Genomic DNA, 19,007 nt, shown 5'->3' with positions numbered 1-19,007 from the left:
CAATATGTTTTCAAATTGTTTGTTTGTTGTAATACACATAATATAGGCAGCCATTAAGTATAAAGATCCACTAAGCTGGTTGTTCAGATCTGCGTTGTGTCTCTTAACTATTTTTAGAGACAATAAAAAGTATTATCTTCACAAGCACTTGAATCAAGTGTGTGCTAGTTGCAACAGTGTTCTATGGCGCTGTGTGGTACATGTTCATGTATGATTATTGTTGGCTTCAGCGGTTCTGAATGGACAAACTTCTGTTTTTGGCCCACATCATGATGACTAGGAGAAATCACGGGTTTTTAAGACATATGCAAAGTATTGGTAGGTTGTTTTAACCCAAGTACTGCTCTCCAGCCTGAAGACAAGAGGATTACTGTTTGTACTTCTGCTGACTCAGCAGTAATATAAAGTATCAATGTTGCTAGATCAGTGATTCTTAATCTTTTTACTTCTGTGTGGAACACGGGACCCCCCACTGAATAATTATCAGAATGCGGGCCACTTAATGAATCATTACGAGAAGCCAGGGACCCTGGGATAAGCATTTTTCAATGCTTTGAACCACTAAACAGTACACTAAAAATACGGAAACAAGCACCCATCAAATAAAGACACAAATGATTAAATATTACTGACAAATATAAAACACATTTTTTGTTAGCCATTTTAATGGGAAGGGTAGAGCTTTTCTAAACTCAATTGAGGACACTCATTGTCCATACTATATTCTGTTTGATGCACTTGCACTGCTCGAACAAATAAATGTGAGGTTAACTAACATTTCTAGTCTCCAATTTAAAATTCCTTCACATTTACAGAGCGTTTTAAAATGTTCATTTTTATATTTTGCTTCTTTATTTATATGCACGGTTAGTTTGTTAATATTATTTAAGCATTCGCAGAACCTCGGAGTAGCTTTGCTGACCCTGAGTGGTCCCCAGACTTCAGGTTAAGTACCAGAGCTCTAGATGATCAGTGGAGATGTTTGTTTTCAATTTTTTCTTTCCAGACTGAGGGAAATTAATGACATGGTTTGAATCACAAACGATCAAGAGACAATTAAGTGCGGTTTGAGTAGGGGATATGATAAGAATGGGATTATGTAATCAGTGTGGATTTCTGAAAGTATTTCTATATCTTCAAGTTAAGTATATGAAACAGACTTCATTGATAATAAAATAATAGGATGAAAGCAAATCAGAACACTTTACCTAGTAATGTGCAAATGATGAATATATCTGCTAAAACCCAATTTCCAAACATTGTTTAAGAGCGATCTAGTTTTATCAGTAAAACAGAAAGTTAGTGGGAAAGTTTGTGGCAATTTCAATGGGAAATGTGCTGTCTGAAAAGGACAGTGCACTACCACATCTTGCTTTAGTAATATATTCACCAAAACACATGAACTGAGAAATATCCCTGTCCCTACCCTGATGACAATGCTATTAGATAACTAAGGGGCAAGTCAAGAGGAATGCGTACCCTATATGTTGTAGCAGGGATCCTGTTGTCCTACAGAACTGTGCATAGAGACCTGGAACCTCAGTAAGTTAGGGTGTGCCAAAACTCATCTTAGTACCCAAAATCCCCTTACCTGACTAGCTACAGTGTCTCATTGGTCATTACAAACTCCCAATGCTTAGACAAACTAGAACATGGACTTAGATTACCTCGGGTAATGTGGAACACATGAACACTCTTTCGTTATACAATCATTTCAATTCAAAACAAGGGAGTAAATGAGGACGCAAGCATATTTGAAATGTTTATTCACTAATGCAGGGTTCTCAAACGCAGTATCTTAGATAATACCAGCAAACATATTATAAGAAGCAAAATAATCAGCATAGTTACTAGTCCATAGAATACACAAGGGGACAACATGATAAAATGCTGAAATGAATCGGGTTTAACAACACCTGATTCTAACCCTCCCTAACTAGCATATTATATTATATTTAAGAAGGTCTCATTGGGTTTTAGCAGGGCGTCCCCATACCTCAAGATCCTAGTGGTAAGGGATCACATCATCTTCCACCAGCTCTCTGCATGCGAAGCACCATCAAGTGTGTGTGGGTGCGCTGCGTGAAGCAATATAAAACGTGCCTAAAGCCAGAATTTGGCTGCTGCTGTATGTATGATATGTCTAGGAAGGTGCGAAGATCAGACCTCACAACAACCACTGTGTCGAGTTATCCTTGAAGGCTTCAGCACTCAGTGTACAGACACAGTTCATTAAGCAAAGCTGATATCAGAGTAATAACATATCATTCTCGTGTGAATCCAAAGAGCTCTACTAGGCTCAAAGCTATAACAGTTTATGTGTCATGTGCAAAAGCAGCAGACAGGAAAAAATGGAGTTTAATCTTCTAATAAGTTCATGCTAACTTAACACAGCATATAGGCAAAGCGTATCAATATGACATCCCCCCATGATCCGAGCCCGGATAAGACAAAATAACATAAGGGGCACAACTTTGAAGTGCAGAGTTCAAGAACGATAGTCAGTTTAAATATGAGTAAGTGAGAAAAAATATTTTCGTCACTTCAAAAAAAAACAAAATTGTATTCTTTTGACAATTTGAGCAAAGTCAATAGTTCTGGGAAAAGAACAAATTGGACATAATTCTCCCAAAAAATTGAAAAAATCCAATGTTGTCAAAGTCAATAGTTCTGGAACATGTAAATTTAGCCATAATTCCCAAAAGAAATTTTGAAAAAAGTTCAATGTTAACAAAAGCTACGATTGGTCTCAGCCAAGGACTGAATATGCAAAATAAGAAGCAACAGCTTCCAAAAGGAAGTCACTGTTATCATCAGAAAACAAATCAGCCATCCAATTCAATAGCGGGAAAGAACATTCATGCTCTTCAATTACCGGAGCCTCTAGCACCATCAGAGGACAACTCGGTGGGTTCTCAATGAAGCTATGTGCCAAGAAATCTTGCGCCGCTGCAAATACATTCCAACGACCCAGTACTCCATGCATCGCTGCCAAGGCCATAATCCTTTCGTCGGAACAAAGCAACTCGTGAGTAACTAAGGGACTCAAGAGATGATTAAAACCCACGTCAGGAGAAACCATCTTGCAGAGACACAAATCCAGGGCCCAATCGAAATCGCAGCTCAGGCAATGAAAGACAGGCTGTACACACGGAAGTCACAAGACCGCTGCTTACTATTTTAAAAAAAATTGCAAGGCCTGAAGTGGTGGACGCGTTAAAGATTGTATGAATCAGTTCACTGAAATGCAACGGTAGGTCAGTATTTAATAAGGCTTGCACCTCTGTGCGGGTGTTGGCAATGTAAAGGACAAATGTTTCACGAGCCGAAGTCAGAGCAACCTCTTTTTGTGACAATAGGGCTCTTATTCTACACATTCCATTGAACTCTGCTCTTAAGGTTGGAATTCGCGGCCAGATGGAAACATCCGAGTTCCCATGAGGAGGAGGATACAAAACATTTTTACAGCACACCACACGTTCAGATACTGTAACCACACAAGCGACGCCTTTTAATAGCCCACAACAATCTTCATTATTTAAAAGTAAATAGCTGCCGTTTGCCAGTAAAGTGAAAGTCGGGACTATTGCGGGAACGGGAGTACCTTTCAAAACACAGGCTAAATTAGGCTGTTCTTGGTTGCAAGAACCGTGCAATTGGATATGTCTACACATTAATGAGTGATCAGGCGTTTCTGTGCACTCTTCACCCTTGAGATAAACTTCCCTCCCTTCCCTAAGGCATCTGTAAGTAAAAGGAAGCGACCAGGCTTCATGGAGGTATGAACTACCCAGTGGCTCGTATCTACCAATGGCTAAATATTTCAAACAGTTGGTAAATTTTAATAAAGCAAACGGTAACGTAATTAAACCCTGGATAAGCCACGTCGCAGCCGTGTTCTCTGCCACAGAGAATGTTAAAGACTCCAACTTTTCAATGTGTATCATGGAAAAAGATGCATCTCTCATTGAAAGCAAACGTTGCTTTTCTGTCAAATTAAAAGGGGCAAAAAGAGAGGAGACATTCATGTAAGTCCAAGGCACTTTTCCGGCCTTAAGCGTCTGCAGGGTCCATGCAAACTGCATAATGGAACGCAATTGATTTTGACCATGGTATAACACAGACACTTAATCTTGCACAATATCAACAACAGACGATACAATATTATCCAATGTGTAAATGCAGGAAGAAAGTGTGTTAATGCAATTATCTACAACTGCAAGCACTTTCTCCAAGTTAGCTGGATCAATAGCCCTAAGGCGGGTAGCCGCTTCAATCTGTGATGTTTTCCAAATTTCATTATAAACAGCATATATCCATCTTTTTGATCTACCACTAGCCGGGCCTTTTATAAAATCATTTAAATCAACATCACCCGTTAGTTTAGATAGATGCAGTTTAACTGATGCCAAGGTAGAATGTTGGAGCCAATTCTGACATAATTTGCCTATTGAATAAGTGGTGACAGAATGGTCATTCTCAAAACGGGGATCGGCCCTTATTTGTTTGAAGCCATCAGCTAAACCCAGATAACGATGTTGGCACGAATCAGCACTTCTGTGCCACAACAGCCAACCATTGGGATCCAAACTTGATATATTAAAGATCGAGTTATGCAACAGAGTTTGCAATTCCCTAATGGAAAATTTTGTAGAATTACCCCAACCTGAATAATCTTCTAGATCAGGTATGGAAGGAGTATTCAATTTTTTAGTAGAAGCCAATCCAAAGCATGTTGTTTGAGAAAGGGTACAGTTCAAAAATAACATATGATTCGGGATGAGACATGCACGGTGCGAAGCCTCAGTGCCTTGCACCTGCCAACTTTTAGAACCCCAAATTGATTTAAGGTCAATCGTCTCCTTCCACAATTCGTAGCCTCCAACAGCTAACTGGTCTAGGAAGGACTTCGAATACAATAACTTAGTATCGGTAAGTCTAACCTTGGACTCGGATTTTGCTGTCATTTTAAAATAAAATGAAGCGGGATTGGACTGATTAAAGTCGGTAAAATAAGTGTACTTTTTCAAAAATGTACTGGAACTGTCTTGTAAAGGAGCGGGGCAATGCTCCCACTGTGTATAATTTACAGTATTTCTTCTGGAACTAGTTTTGTGTAAAAAGTGGTTGCCAAAATGTTGGAAGCAATATAAATCACCATAATTAGCAGAATCTAAATATAAATCTTCAGCATCAAAGGCAGCATAATATTTCAAATCAGAAAACAATGCCTCCACGGCCTGAACATCCCAATCATCAGAACGTATGTTTTGTTTCACCACATCTCCCATGTTAACTCCAAGCACATTAGGGACATTAATGACTTCAGTAGGGCCATGGATTTGAAATTTAACAGGATCCCATACAATCCCATTTAGGACAGGCCAAGCAGTGATGATAACAAATGTCAAGTCTCTCTTCAGTCTGTGGACAGAATGTGAGGAGGAAAGGGGTGCCAAAGTTCCGTTTAGATGTCGAATGCATGTTCTCTCTTCGACATAGTGTCCGTTGACTAGCCGAAAAAAATAAAACACAAAACCAATCGACATAAAAAGGTAAATTGAAAAAAGCACCAGCCAAATATATGTCCATGGAGGAATCAAAAAATGTTTTTTAAATAAACTTGTATATACTGCAATCCGAGAGGGCTTTCCTGATGTGTGCGAGACAGTGTCAAATGAAAATCTGGATTCTGTGGCCAAACGTGTTTGCAAATCAGGCATCGATAAGTCAGTTGGGTAAGTGTAGTCAATTTCATCAAGGTTAGTACCAGGCAATGTACTTTAACCCCTTCGCTGCGGCGGCTATTCCGCAGCAGCGCTATGGGGGAGGCGGGGCCGCGCGGCGGTCCTGTGCTCGTGACGGAAATGCTCCGTCACGGCCCTCGGGTGAGCTGTGCTTGTGACGGAACGGTTCCGTCACGGACCCGCCCACTCATTAGAACGTCAGCGCAGGCGCGGAATACGCGCCGCGCAGGCACGGCGAGTGGGCCGTGACGGAACCGTTCCGTCACCAGCACAGCCCACCCGAGGCTCGTGACGGAACGGTTCCGTCACGAGCATGGGAGGGGTTAAAGGACTGGAAATTGTAGGCATCTCAATGGCCACCTCCGGCTCAGGATTAGAAGCAGTGGCCAAAACTGAATTTCTCACAATTGAAGGACAGGAGACTGCCGGTGTCATACTAAGAAAAATTGGCCAATCTGTGTATCTTGACATTGTCAATAGAGATAAACCTGTTTTCCTTATGACCTGGAAGTGGTGGTAAAATGACTGTTCTTGTGCCCTTCACACCAAGCACAGGAACCGGAGCTCGGTGGGAGGGACCAAATTCTTTCTTGTTCTCGATCTTCTCCCGAACCAGTTCTCCAACTTGGGGTAGCCAGCCAACTACCGGGATCTGCAACGCATCATCCGAAGTGGAGGGCAAATGTTCCTTTGCAAGACTGTCTCTTGTCTTTTGTAGAGTCTGTAAAACATTGCAATGTTCATCTACGTCAAAGGAGGCAGCGCTAGCCACCGAGTCTAGACCGTCAAGGTCCGGTACATACATCTTGATACCAAAGAGCATTTCGTATGGGGTCCGCCCACCCAGAGACCTTCTAGGGAGATTATTAAGAGCACGCTGCACGCCATTGAGATGGGCTAGACAGTTCCTGCCAGTGCCTATAACTCGGGCTGTCAAAGATTGCTTTAAGTCACGGTTCATTCGTTCCACTACACTATTACACTCAGGACTGTACGGAGACGAAAACTTGACTTGGACCCCCATCGAAATCATGGCATCCTTATACGCCTTAGAGGCGAAAGCCGGACCCTGATCCGAATGGAAGGTACCACAGGCAAAAATCCCTAAAAAGACGCGCAAATCTCGGATGACAGTCCGTGAATCAGCGCTGCGGTGGGGCCAGACCCTGACAAAGCGTGTGCATGAATCAACTGCTACTAAGATGTACATATACGCAGTATCAGAAGAAAAAGGACCGCAGTGATCTAAATAAACGCATCCTAGAGGCTTATTAGATATGTACAACTGAGTCTGTGGCGGACGCGCAGCAGTTGAAGGCTTAATTTACTGGCAAATGTCACATTGAAGGACATAATCGCGCGTCTGTTTGTACAGTCCCCGCCAACAGAAACGCTGTTGTAACTGAGATACAGTGGCCGAAACGCCCACATGTGCAGACGCAACACCTTCATGTGCCGCTGTGATCAATGTATTCCTGTGGTCCGAGTTGGGAATCAACCTCTCCCCAACATCAGGAATTTTCACATAAGGAACCTTATCGGGACTTAAGTGGTATGTGTACTTCGAAGGGAACCTCGCAGGATATTTACCTCCCTTCTCAGTAGCAGCAATAGCCGCCAAGATATCATCATCAATCTTACTTTTGGACCGTGTAACCGCTGTAACTAAATATGTCGATACTGCAGATTTCGCTGCCTCATCAGCAAGCGAGTTGCCAACAGCGTGTACTCCAACGCGCTGATGACCCAGAGTATGAATTACAAACACAAGTGGTAACCGCTCTTTAAGCTCAGCCACTCGGACCCAGATCATTTTATGTTTTATTGTGCTACCCTTGGAATCACGAAAGTCATTCTGAATCCAAAAGAACAAGTTCTCATTGTAAGAATCACTCACAATAAGTCGTCACACCAGGATCAGCGTACTCTAATGAAAGCATCAGAGCACGAAGCTCTGCCAATTGTGCGGTGCAGTCCCCTAGAGTCTGCATGTGCATGACCTTGGACTTGAACTCGTCCTTCACCATGGTACCGACCACAATGACGCATGCGGAAACGTAGGCGTGTTTAGAGCCATGCACAACATGCGCCGAACCATCAGTGTAAATGATGCAATGGAAATCCTCCAAAGGCCTCATTGCTAAAGGAGCTGGATGAACAAATTCATACTGTAAATACTCCTGAGACTGTAAGGAGGCATCAAAAATAAACGTGACATCCGAGGACGTCAGTGAAGCAGCCCATTGTATCCACCGAGGGTGCAAAGCTTTTGTATTAGGTACACTGGCTTTCGTAACTGCCTCTTACGCCGGACAAGGTGTAACAAACAACATGCGTTTTCCCTGTGACAGAGCACGTTCCTTACGAATCGCCATCTGTACAGCCATCAAAACTTTCTCCCCAGTGGAAAATCGCATTTCAGCCGAAGTGTACAAGTGTGACTTGTAAGCAATAGGTACTGTGTCTCCTTCGTTAAAAGTCAGGTAAGTGAAACCCACCGTACCAGGGATGATTCTTATCACCAGGTTGGTGTGGTTGTCACGTGTCAGCAAGAATTTAGAAGCGAGCAGGTCTGCCTGCAAAGATTGCAGGATAGCTGAGTGCTCAGGCAGTCAGTTTGATTTGGTAAAAGTTGGTTGTATCAAAGCATACAAAGGCGTGATACGCTGGGCATATTCATGAATGTATGTTCTCCCGAAATTCAAAAATCCCATCAAGACTGTAACTTTTTCAGCTGTCTAGCAAGGTCAGAGCCCATGTCAGATTCCGAAGCCGCGTTCTCACTATCTGTGGCATATCTCGCTGTTAAAGCGGCGACTTTCTTCTTTTGAAACTGGGGTCTCTTTGGTGTAGAGCCGTCCTGCTTCCCTGCACTGTCTTTCGGGCGGGGCTGGTCGCGTCCTTGCTGGCCACCCCGACCCCTGCCGCCTCCTCCACCACCGGTCGCCGAGGCCGATGAATCCTGAAAAGAACGAGGAGAGCGTTGATCAGAAACCTGAAATCGATCAGGTGATTTAATCTTCACGCGATCGCGCAAGTCATAAACACGTTCTGTGGGGGCAGGCAATGGAGACGCAGGACGGGACTCCTGTTTTTGATGCTGTTGCTTTCCCCATTTTTGTTTTTTAGGCCAATTTTGTTATTTGGACTTTGGCTGGACATCAGTCTCTGACTTCTTCCCTTGGGGTTTGTTTTTCTCTTTAATAGAAAATGGCTTTGGACCCCTACTATTGCGGCCCACGGTTTTATAAGCCGCCACAATAATCCTCGCTAACTGATGGGGGTTTTCGGCATCGGGGAGCGCCTGCAAAGCATTGGCTACTTGAAAGTTCACTGCATCTCCCTTGACATTAGCAAGTATGAGATCGCAAACCACATCAAAGGTGCCACATAGGCGCATACCCAATTCAACCGCAGCCTCGGGTCCGTGCTCATCCTGAACACGTTTAAGGACCGTAGGCAGGACAGTCATAGACGGAGTGCCGTAACACCTCACATAGACCGCCGCAAATGTTCTACCCCAGGTCTCACAGTCACCGATTTCAGGGGCCAAGTCTTTAGGTAAGCTTATCGTAAGAATCCTGTGTTTTTCACCAGGAGTCGTGTTAGGAAATGCTGCTTCCAGCTGGTCAAATTTCTCGGCAAGCCAGAAAGGAAAATCATCCTTATCTTGCCCATCACTGCATTGACCATCACGGGACTGAGCTTCATGCCGCACTGTCCTGCAGGAAGCGCAGCACCACCCGTGGCCCCGCCCGGGAGACTACGGGTTATGTATTGTACCAACGACCGAATAACGCTAATCGAGACTACATCTAGTCTCCTTAGCTCAACAACCGTACAATTGCCGTGTTGAGGATGAGGAGTAAATCCAGCCAAAACCGGCCAATTTGCGCCCGGAATGGACAAAGGACCTAACCTCGGAGCTGCTAAAGTCTGGGGGAGGGCGCCACCAAACGCGATGCTGCCAAGTATCTATAGGTACTTCCTGTGTTCTATACGGAGTATATTCATTGGGCACAGCAGTGGGAGTGTACGTGTGGAACACACCTGAAGTTCCGTCCACAGCCGGGAAGGTCACCCACGAGTAAAATATCTCGTAAGGGTAAGCCACCTCTGCACTCACCACCATTATCACCGCCATGCCATCCACGGGAACATTATACTGCAGCAAATGGTTGCGCACCGCAATGCGGCTATGCTGCGGAATGTCCACCGCGGCCATAACGACACAGGGTGGTAAAAGAACAAAGTAAACTTTGTAGCACAACTGGGTTGTAATTCAAGGAAACCGTTTAGAAAGATTCAAGCTTGAAAAGACCTATTTATAAAAATAGGTAGGTTTTTCCGACACCACCGTTTTCCGGAAATGACAGTGAAGGGGTTAAGAATCGAAAGATGTACTACTCAAGTGTCATGTAATAAGACCACCGAAACGCTGGGCGTCATGTAGCAGGGATCCTGTTCTCCTACAGAACTGTGCATAGAGACCTGGAACCTCAGTAAGTTAGGGTGTGCCAAAACTTACCCAAGTACCCAAAATCCCCTTACCTGACTAGCTACAGTGTGTCTCATTGGTCATTACAAACTCCCAATGCTTAGACAAACCAGAACATGGACTTAGATTACCTCGGGTAACGTGGAACACATGAACACTCTTTCGTTATACAATCATTTCAATTCAAAATAAGGAGTAAATGAGGACGCAAGCATATTTGAAATGTTTATTCACTAATGCAGGGTTCTCAAACGCAGTATCTTAGATAATACCAGCAAACATATTATAAGCAAAATAATAGTTACTAGTCCATAGAATACACAAGGGGACAACATGATAAAATGCTGAAATGAATCGGGTTTAACAACACCTGATTCTCACCCTCCCTATCTAGCATAATATATTGTATCTAAGAAGGTCTCATTGGGTTTTAGCAGGGCGGCCCCATACCTCAAGATCCTAGTGGTAAGGGATCACATCATCTTCCACCAGCTCTCTGCATGCGAAGCACCATCAAGTGTGTGTGGGTGCGCTGCGTGAAGCAATATAAAACGTGCCTAAAGCCAGAATTTGGCTGCCGCTGTATGTATGTTATGTCTAGGAAGGTGCGAAGATCAGACCTCACAACAATCACTGTGTCGAGTTATCCTTGAAGGCTTCAGCACTCAGTGTACAGACACAGTTCACTAAGCAAAGCTGATATCAGAGTAATAACAAATTATTCTCGTGTGAATCCAAAGCGCTCTACTAGGCTCAAAGCTATAACAACAGTTTATGTGTCGTGTGCAAAAGGAGCAGACAGGAAGAATGGCGTTGAATCTTCTAATAAGCTCATGCTAACTTAACACCGCATATAGGCAATGCGTATCAATATGAAAATGTGGGCCAGGTGGAGCAAACGTGGGCAGCAATTCACAATCAGATTGTGAAAAGGGCTGTTATTCCGATTCAGAGAGGAGAGGGGCAGGGAAGTATATAAGTTCATATTCTTGGTCTTCAAATCTTCAGGACAATTCTAATTGATTACAGATGTTATAGGGGTGAACAGGTGAATAAAGAGAATTCCATTCCAGATGCAGACATTACAGCGGATAATGCCTTTGATTCCAATCAAATATTTCATGATCACAAGGGACTTGATGGATGCTTATTTACATATTTTCCTTCGCAAGGGAATATTTAATCTGAGAACTTTTCTTTGTTTTTTTAAAAGAAGAAGCACTATCAGTGTCAGGTATTGCTCTTTTACAAGAGCGTTTACAAAAATGACGGCCTCCTTTGTGGCACAATTACATCTGCAGGGCTGCAATAGTCTTCCATACCTGGAGAACTGGCATCTCCATGCTCAAAGGAGGAGGTGATGAAGGGATACAATGTAATGAAAGGCGGTCTACAACATCACAGTGTAATGATCAATCTGGAAAACTACAGGCTGAATCCTTCCCTGGACAGAGTATTTATCAAAGCACATTTCAGGATGGGCATTGGCATGGTGTTTCTGCTGTAGAAGAGAGGGGCAAGATTACGAGTTATGCTCATCTCTATTATCCTGAGCAACAGCGCAAGCAAGATTGTAGATGAAGGTACAGGACAGGACACATGGCATCTTGTATATTCCTAGTACATGGACAAAAATTCATATGAGACCACTCTGGTCACACGTACCGAAATATTGGGGACCTTCTTCAATAAAGTAGAATAAGGAGATTCCAGTGGAAGCTAAAGCCAGAGTCCTTGAGCAAGGGTTTTCACTTATAGTACAGTCAGGGGAAAATAAATACAACAGTTACATGGTGACAACGTTGTTGATCAATAAAACTCAGGAAAGGTGGTCAACAAAGGCCAGACTGAGGTCATAAAATTGAAGAGAATTATCTGAAATTGATCAGGTGCTGACAGATTTCAAGGAGAACATCGAACATCATCATGTGATTACCCAGAAGGTGGATGAGTGGGGTACAGACAGAGAATCATCTCCTTTCCCTAAAGGGAATTTACATAATGTAAAGAGAAATGTACTGCCAGACAAACTTTATGTCATTCCAGACTCGGTCTCTCACTACTCAGGTTTTTGTCCAAGTAGACCAGAGATTTAGGAAACCCTTCAAACTACAGTTTGCTTCCCATGAAGACACTCAAGAAGCAATATCAGGATCCAGAGGCATGAGGAGTAAGTGCACTTTCTTCACCTTTGCCTCATCAACTTTTATATCAATTACCACCTACTCCACGCATCTCTTCTCTACACATAACGTTTTAGAGGGTAACAGCAGAAGTGAAAGTGATAATCCCATTTTGGCCCCACCGCTCTTGATTTCTTCTTCAAAATACCATGGCATTTCTTTTCCATTAGAGATTTAGGTTGTCTCCCCATCCTCTCAGATCACGTGGTAGCCTTGCACTGCAGAAGTTAGCCATGTCGGTTTGGAGGTTAAGAGGCTCGGGCTTCAAAGGAGAGTGGTACCATAACACTTAGCAGAAATCGTCAAGGTTTCCAGACACCCCTCCCCTTTGAAGTCCTACTACAAACACTAGAAACATTTTGAGGAAAGGGGTTTTTCTAGATCCCTATCTCCGGTAGAATGTGAAATGTCCTTGTTCCTACAGTTCCTGCTAGGAGGGTTCCAAAAATAGTTGGCTTGGACTACTTTAAGGGCTCAGTGGGCAGCCATTAGAGAGTTTAGAGAGTCTAGCAAGTATTTAGATCTGGTGGTCAGACTATTGGAAAATGTTGCTACTTCTAGGTCTAGACCTACAGTGCCACTGTGGGATCTGCCGCAAGTCCTGAAAGCATTGCAGGGTGTGCTTTTTAGGCCATTCATTCATATTATATTCATTGTTTTCCACATAAATGTAAGTCGTCTTTTGTGCACTAAAAAAGACTAAGCAGGACTACTCTGCTGTTTCATTGGGTTTCGAGATAGGTTGGTCGTGAAGACCAGCTGTTTGGGTAATCCTCAAAAATAACTATATCTACTGATAAATAACCTGGCATTTCTGTGCAAAGGCGATATCTCGAACCAGTAAGTACACGGGTGCGGAAAAACAAGGAGGTTATGCCCTGTCTATATAGTGTATTGCGCCCCCTCAAATATTTTCAGCGAGTTCATGTGTTATAATTTTGTATGTCTCTTTATAAAACAATACAATGCACAAAAGTGACTTAAGGAGCAATACCATACACAAGCATTGCAAGTGTGAACATGTCACATATAATCATACTGAACACTGACTTGGCAGCCAAGATTCTCTTCCAATAGGTTTTCTCAGAGCGAGTTAAGCTTCCGATGCTACTGTCAATTTGTTATGTGCTCTCAGCGTTAATAAACGTATAAGCCTTTGGCGCTCTCAAAAGCCAACCGATTGACGTCAATACTTCCATGTATTCTACCTTCAGAGTTTTAGTTAATCCTTCACTTCTGTGCTAGCTAACCCAGTTTATAAACATCCTTTCCCGTTTCAGTTTTCATTTCCCCATTAACTCCATTTATTACACCTGTCACCCGGTTTCACAGTAACACGAATATCCCCGCATCAAACGGGAGATTCCAAGACACAAGCCTTACCTCCCACCTCCTGATACAGAAGTTAATATCCGGAATGCCTTCTTTTGGCAGTTTTGCGTTCCCCTCCAACGGCTTTCCCTTCACCATGTATAGGACTCCAACCAATTAGCGAGGCACTGCGGGGCAATGAGACAGATAGCTAATACGGATTGCCAAACGAATAGGCGTTACTAAGAGGACCTTCGTAACACAAAAACTGCAATTGGTTAGAAAATATGACTCCCATGAGCGAAACAGTCTTACTACCCGGAAGAAAAATTCTTCCCGATCCGGAAGTGATAGTCCAGATGTTCCGTACATAGTTCCCCTGTCTCTGTTTATCTCCATGGGCTGCGGGGAGGGGGCGGAATATTATTGCCTGCTGTGGAAACTAAAGGAGGACTACATTACACAAGAGCTTCAGTCAAAAAGAGAAGCGGCGGCCATTGGAGAATGAAGTTATTGACTTGGATTCGTAACCTCCACTCGAAGCAAATTCAAATGTAAGACAACGTTTGATCATATTGGTGTCATAAATGTTTATAATACACAAGTTTGTAAAACTTTGTGAAGGTGGGGGTCTATATTCAAAGTGTACACATTAAAAATTACACTAACGTCATAAAGTAAAGAGTTAAATGGTCTGGAAAGTAGTAATTACTCATTTTAATTAGTGAGAGTTATGTTCCCATAGCCTTAATATACAGATGAATATAACTTACTTCAAAGTGGCTGCTACGCTTCTCCAAGGTACAACAAAGCTGCTTTACTCTTCTACCCGTGGTTTGCTATGGTCTTGACGCACGGGCCTCTTTCGGGCGTCCTGATGGTAGAGTGACGTAGGGCCTGACGCCATACAGCTGACAGGTCAGGTCTGTTGCTCCCGGGCTGGCTCAAGGGACAGTGAAGGGGAACTGCGCGTCACTACGGGTGGCCAGGAGAGTACCACCTGGGGGTCGACGTTAAGCAACTGCGAGGCCCTAGTGGGCCATGGCCTCCTGTCGGGGCTCGAGCGCGGCCCGCATCCTCCGCTCTTCACTAGTCCCAACGCAGAGAGGTGATGTGGGCATATAGGGACAGGAGTCCCCTAATATATTTATTATGTTTTATTATACTAATAGGGCTGCTAACCTACGGAGGTCACGGAGAACCCCTAGAAGTTTGCATGTGTAGAGGGAGGGCTGGTAGGTCAATAATGATAAGGGCTCTGGTAGAGTTTATGCCAGTCTAATGTTGTTTTCGAAGGAAGACAAGTACTGAGTGCCTAGAATACCTATACAAAGTGTTGAAGGGAGTCACTGCCTGAATCTAAATTGCGAAAAGAAGCAGCCCCTAGCTTCGAACTGATTCTATATTAATTATATGTCGTACTTGACAAAACTTAAATGTTATCATGAGGGCCGGACTGGAACCGAATATGGGCTCAGGCACCGAAGTAAACGTGACCCCATTAACTAATCAGATAGCTTAAAAAAAACTGTCCCACATTTGTAAGGCATGGGAGTCTGCATGCATTTGTGCTTGTCACAGGCAGTGTTTGTGTTAACATCTGTTATTCAGCGCCAAGATACCCTCCTGGGTGAATGTGCGCACTAATACACGTTCTGTTAATATCAGGGAAATCGACAGTACAAACCGACCCTCCAGGCCATAATACAGGGCCCCAAACATTGACCTATCTGACCAGATCCTCAGTCACTGCATGATTGTCTTCGAGTCCAGGCCAACCCAAGTTATGATGCGTGACACCCACTTCACTCTACGATATCTACTCCCCTCTATGCTACGACACTTTACGCCACTCCACGCCACCTCCTTCTGACACTTTATATCACTCCACCCTACAATACTCTACTTTACTCCACTCTGTTCTACTCCAATCTTTGAAGCTGTATTACGTGGAAATACATCATATTAATCAAACAGGCTGAAAGATAGGCCTCGGTCTCTCCAAAACTAATATAAATACTAGTGTACATTAATTGTTTCCATATTCGGGAATGATTTAAATTCCAAGTCAGATTGGCCCAAAATGACACAGCGCGGGTTCAATTGACTCCCTAGCCTCCCCCTTACGTTAGTGATGTTTAAGATAAAGCATTTGTTTTTCAGCAGACATGGGGGATTTTCGCAAAAGATACATGCTAGATTAGGGGATTGACCTGCAAAAGCAGCAGCAAACAACAGAGAGCACAGATTCCAAAAGATAAGAAAAGGAGACAGCACAAAGGTCACACACAGTTGGGGTGGATAATATATTTGCAGTCAGAAGCACCAAAGGCTGAACCACACCTGTACACTGAGCGCTTATACACCACAACTACGCTTAAACTTTACTTTTAGGTTGAATCCTACCATGCAGCACACCTGGGAATATGCTAAAACCTTCCCTAGCAATGTATTACACCCATTGCTTACCATTGGCTTGGTATTTGCTTGCCTTCTATTTACAGGGCTTTATTTGTTTAAAGCTTCCCAGCATCTTGTGGCATAGCATGTTTGCCATCTCTCTAACTGTCTCATATTCTTCTACAAGTGCTTGCTTTTTTCCCCCTTTTTCGTGAGGCACTCCAGGAGAGTGCATATGTTTTCAGATGTCTGCTGTATACTAGATCTCAGCAGTAAACGTATTTCTTTAAAAAGGTTTCCAGTCTCATGTCTTTCTGCTTGACTAATTCTACATATCTCTGCCAGTACATCACTTTTGCATGCCTGTAAAGAACTATGTTCTGTCTGCAAGCTTGTTTATTTTATTCAGTGTTATTTGTTAATAGCCTAACTTAGTCATGTCTCTCTCAATTTCAGGCCCATGCCATAGGTGCTGGAAGTAGGAGAGTGGGGGGTGCTAGAGCACCCCTAAAATAGCCATACTGAAGTTGAGAAGTGAATGAGCAATACATATTCCTTTAAAATTTAGTTTTTATCTTGTCACATTTGCTGTGCAAAGACACAGGTCGCACGTTGGGCTCTGTCTTCCAGGGAGCTTGGTGAATACTTCTTTCTCTGACTGCAAAGTGAGAGAATTTATGTAACCATCTTGCTGTGGGTGTGAAAGTAATGGCTTTAGGATGTTTTTTTTATAGCCCACAAAAACATTTAAATGCTATTAAATTAACTGTACACATATTTAAGACTATATCACAACTAGGAAAGCACAAATGAATCACATTTTATGTGTATCTCTGAAGTGTGGTAAAAACAAATATTTTAGTAGGATCAAAACAGTCAGTACACCAGGTGATGCCAAATGCCACACATTGTTCGCTGTATAGTTTTATCAGTAAAACAGTATGTCTGCAAATGTAATGGTCATTCCTCTTAAAAATGTATTGTAATAGCAGTGCGCTACCACACCATGTATACTCAACTCTACAATACTCTACTCTGCCGCTCTACATGCCTCTACTCCACGCTGTTCCACTCTACTCCGCTCAATTCCACTGCACTTTACAACACTCTACTCCATTGTACTATATCTACTCCACCCTATGATATCTACTTCACTCTTCGCTACGCCACTCTATGACACTCCACAACAATACTCCACTCTATGCCATTTCCCTCTGGCATTCCACACTACAGTACTCTATGCCACTCCACTTTGCTCTATTGTACTCCAATCTACAACACCCTAGTCCACTCTGTGCCACACTATGCCACTCCAATATACACTACTCCACGACACTTCACTCTGCTCCACTCCATGCCACTTTACTCAACTCCGCACCACTCCACTCTGACCCTCCAAAAGACACACAAATAATGGACGGGATGCAGAACAAATCAAACCTTCACCCCCAGTCAAGAGATCCTGGGTTAAATCCATGCTTGTTTCTGCTCCAGAAAGGACCTTGCCTGGCATTTCAAGCAGAACTGTACCCATGGTTAGCAGGGTCTAGATTGAATAAGATATGGCTGGGTCTAAGCTGGATTTGCGTGCCATGCAAAAAAACCAATGGATTTAACCTAAATCTGTGACTGTGGGTGAACGCTTGATTTGTTCAGCATTACGTCCATCATCTGTTCTTTTTGCTTTTGTCGCCCTACGTGGGAAGGGTATGCTCAGATGTGGGTCCCATGCTTGCTATGCCATCAGAGTCCAGCTAGCCTGGCTGATATGGGGTGATACTCTGAAACCGGTCCTAGGAGGCTTGTTTCTGGTACATGGAGGACCAGGCTTGGCAGAACTGTCTAGACTGTTCCCATGGGGAGCCGGGTCAAGACTAATTTGCGTATCGTTGGGTCTAAACTGGAATGGCGTGGTGTGAAAAAAACTATGGATTTAACCCAGATCTGTGACTGGGCGTAAATGTTTGATTTGTTCTGCATTCTGTCCATCATCTGTTCTTTTTAGACACAGCGACACACTTGTGCCGCTCCGGTCTGTGCCACTCCATTCTGTGCCACTCTTTGCTATGATATCTACTCTAGTCTAAACCTCTCCAAAACACTCTGCCACTCCACTCTACAATACTACTCCACTCTACAATACTCTGCGCCACTCCACTCTTATTCCAGTCTACAACACTCTACACCACTCTACTCTTATGCCACTCCGCTCTACCACTCTCCGCTCCACTATGACACTCTACACCACTTTGATACTCCGATCTACTCCACAACACTCTGTTCTACTCTATGCCCCTCCACTCTACGACACTCTACTCCATTCCTATCTCCAACAACCTCCTCCACTCTGTGCTACTCCACTCTTTGAAATTCCGCTCTATGATACTCAACTCCTCGCCACCCCATTCTACAACCCTTTACTCCATGACAGCATACCCCACTCCACTTTACACCTAGGGGGGTAACAGAGGAGCCCACAGTGGGGGAAGTGGGGGCAGGGTTTCTTGTTTTGGATGGGGCACCCACACCCTCTAATCCATGCCATTACATGCTTTTGAGCCTGCTGAAGGTTTTTTTGAGCAGAGAAACAAACACAGCTTTTTTAGTTTTTAAAAGTTTAGAACTTATGATGGGGCAAGCAAGATATTGCAAAAGAAGTTCAGGGCAGGAGCCCTATGAATATGGCGAGACATACACAATAAGACGGACCCCAGGAGGGGACCACCACAACCTTTACAAAAATAAGTATCCCCATGAACCAGGCAAATGTGTCCTAAGAAAACACCTGTCCTGAAGAAGACCTTCTTCTAACCAACAACACAGGCCCACCTTGGAAGGTCGAAACTCACCGGCGCAAATATCTTTTAG

The 19,007-nt window shown here is 43.5% G+C and overlaps 2 protein-coding genes across 3 annotated transcripts in view; one reads left to right on the top strand and one right to left on the bottom strand.

The window, feature by feature from the left end:
• Window positions 1–14,102, bottom strand: part of SPG21 (SPG21 abhydrolase domain containing, maspardin) — a 328,125-nt gene extending 314,023 nt beyond the window's left edge. The window contains exon 1 of the mRNA XM_078683092.1: window positions 13,812–14,102. The gene's annotated coding sequence lies outside the window, so the exon portion shown is untranslated. The remainder of the gene's footprint in view (window positions 1–13,811) is intronic.
• A 483-nt stretch (window positions 14,103–14,585) lies between these two features.
• CLPX (caseinolytic mitochondrial matrix peptidase chaperone subunit X) overlaps window positions 14,586–19,007 on the top strand; it is a 480,932-nt gene continuing 476,510 nt past the window's right edge. Inside the window, exon 1 of one of the 2 annotated variants that reach the window (XM_078683091.1) lies at window positions 14,586–14,847. In XM_078683091.1, the coding sequence (XP_078539217.1) occupies window positions 14,781–14,847 (67 nt within the window). In that variant the 5' untranslated portion in view covers window positions 14,586–14,780. The remainder of the gene's footprint in view (window positions 14,848–19,007) is intronic. The other variant, XM_078683090.1, reaches the window with a different exon arrangement.

Source organism: Lissotriton helveticus, chromosome 3_1 (genome assembly GCF_964261635.1).
Source record: "Lissotriton helveticus chromosome 3_1, aLisHel1.1, whole genome shotgun sequence".
NCBI lineage: Eukaryota > Metazoa > Chordata > Amphibia > Caudata > Salamandridae > Lissotriton > Lissotriton helveticus.
Note: the sequence above shows the minus strand (reverse complement) of the source record. Positions and strands in the feature narration are given on the sequence as shown.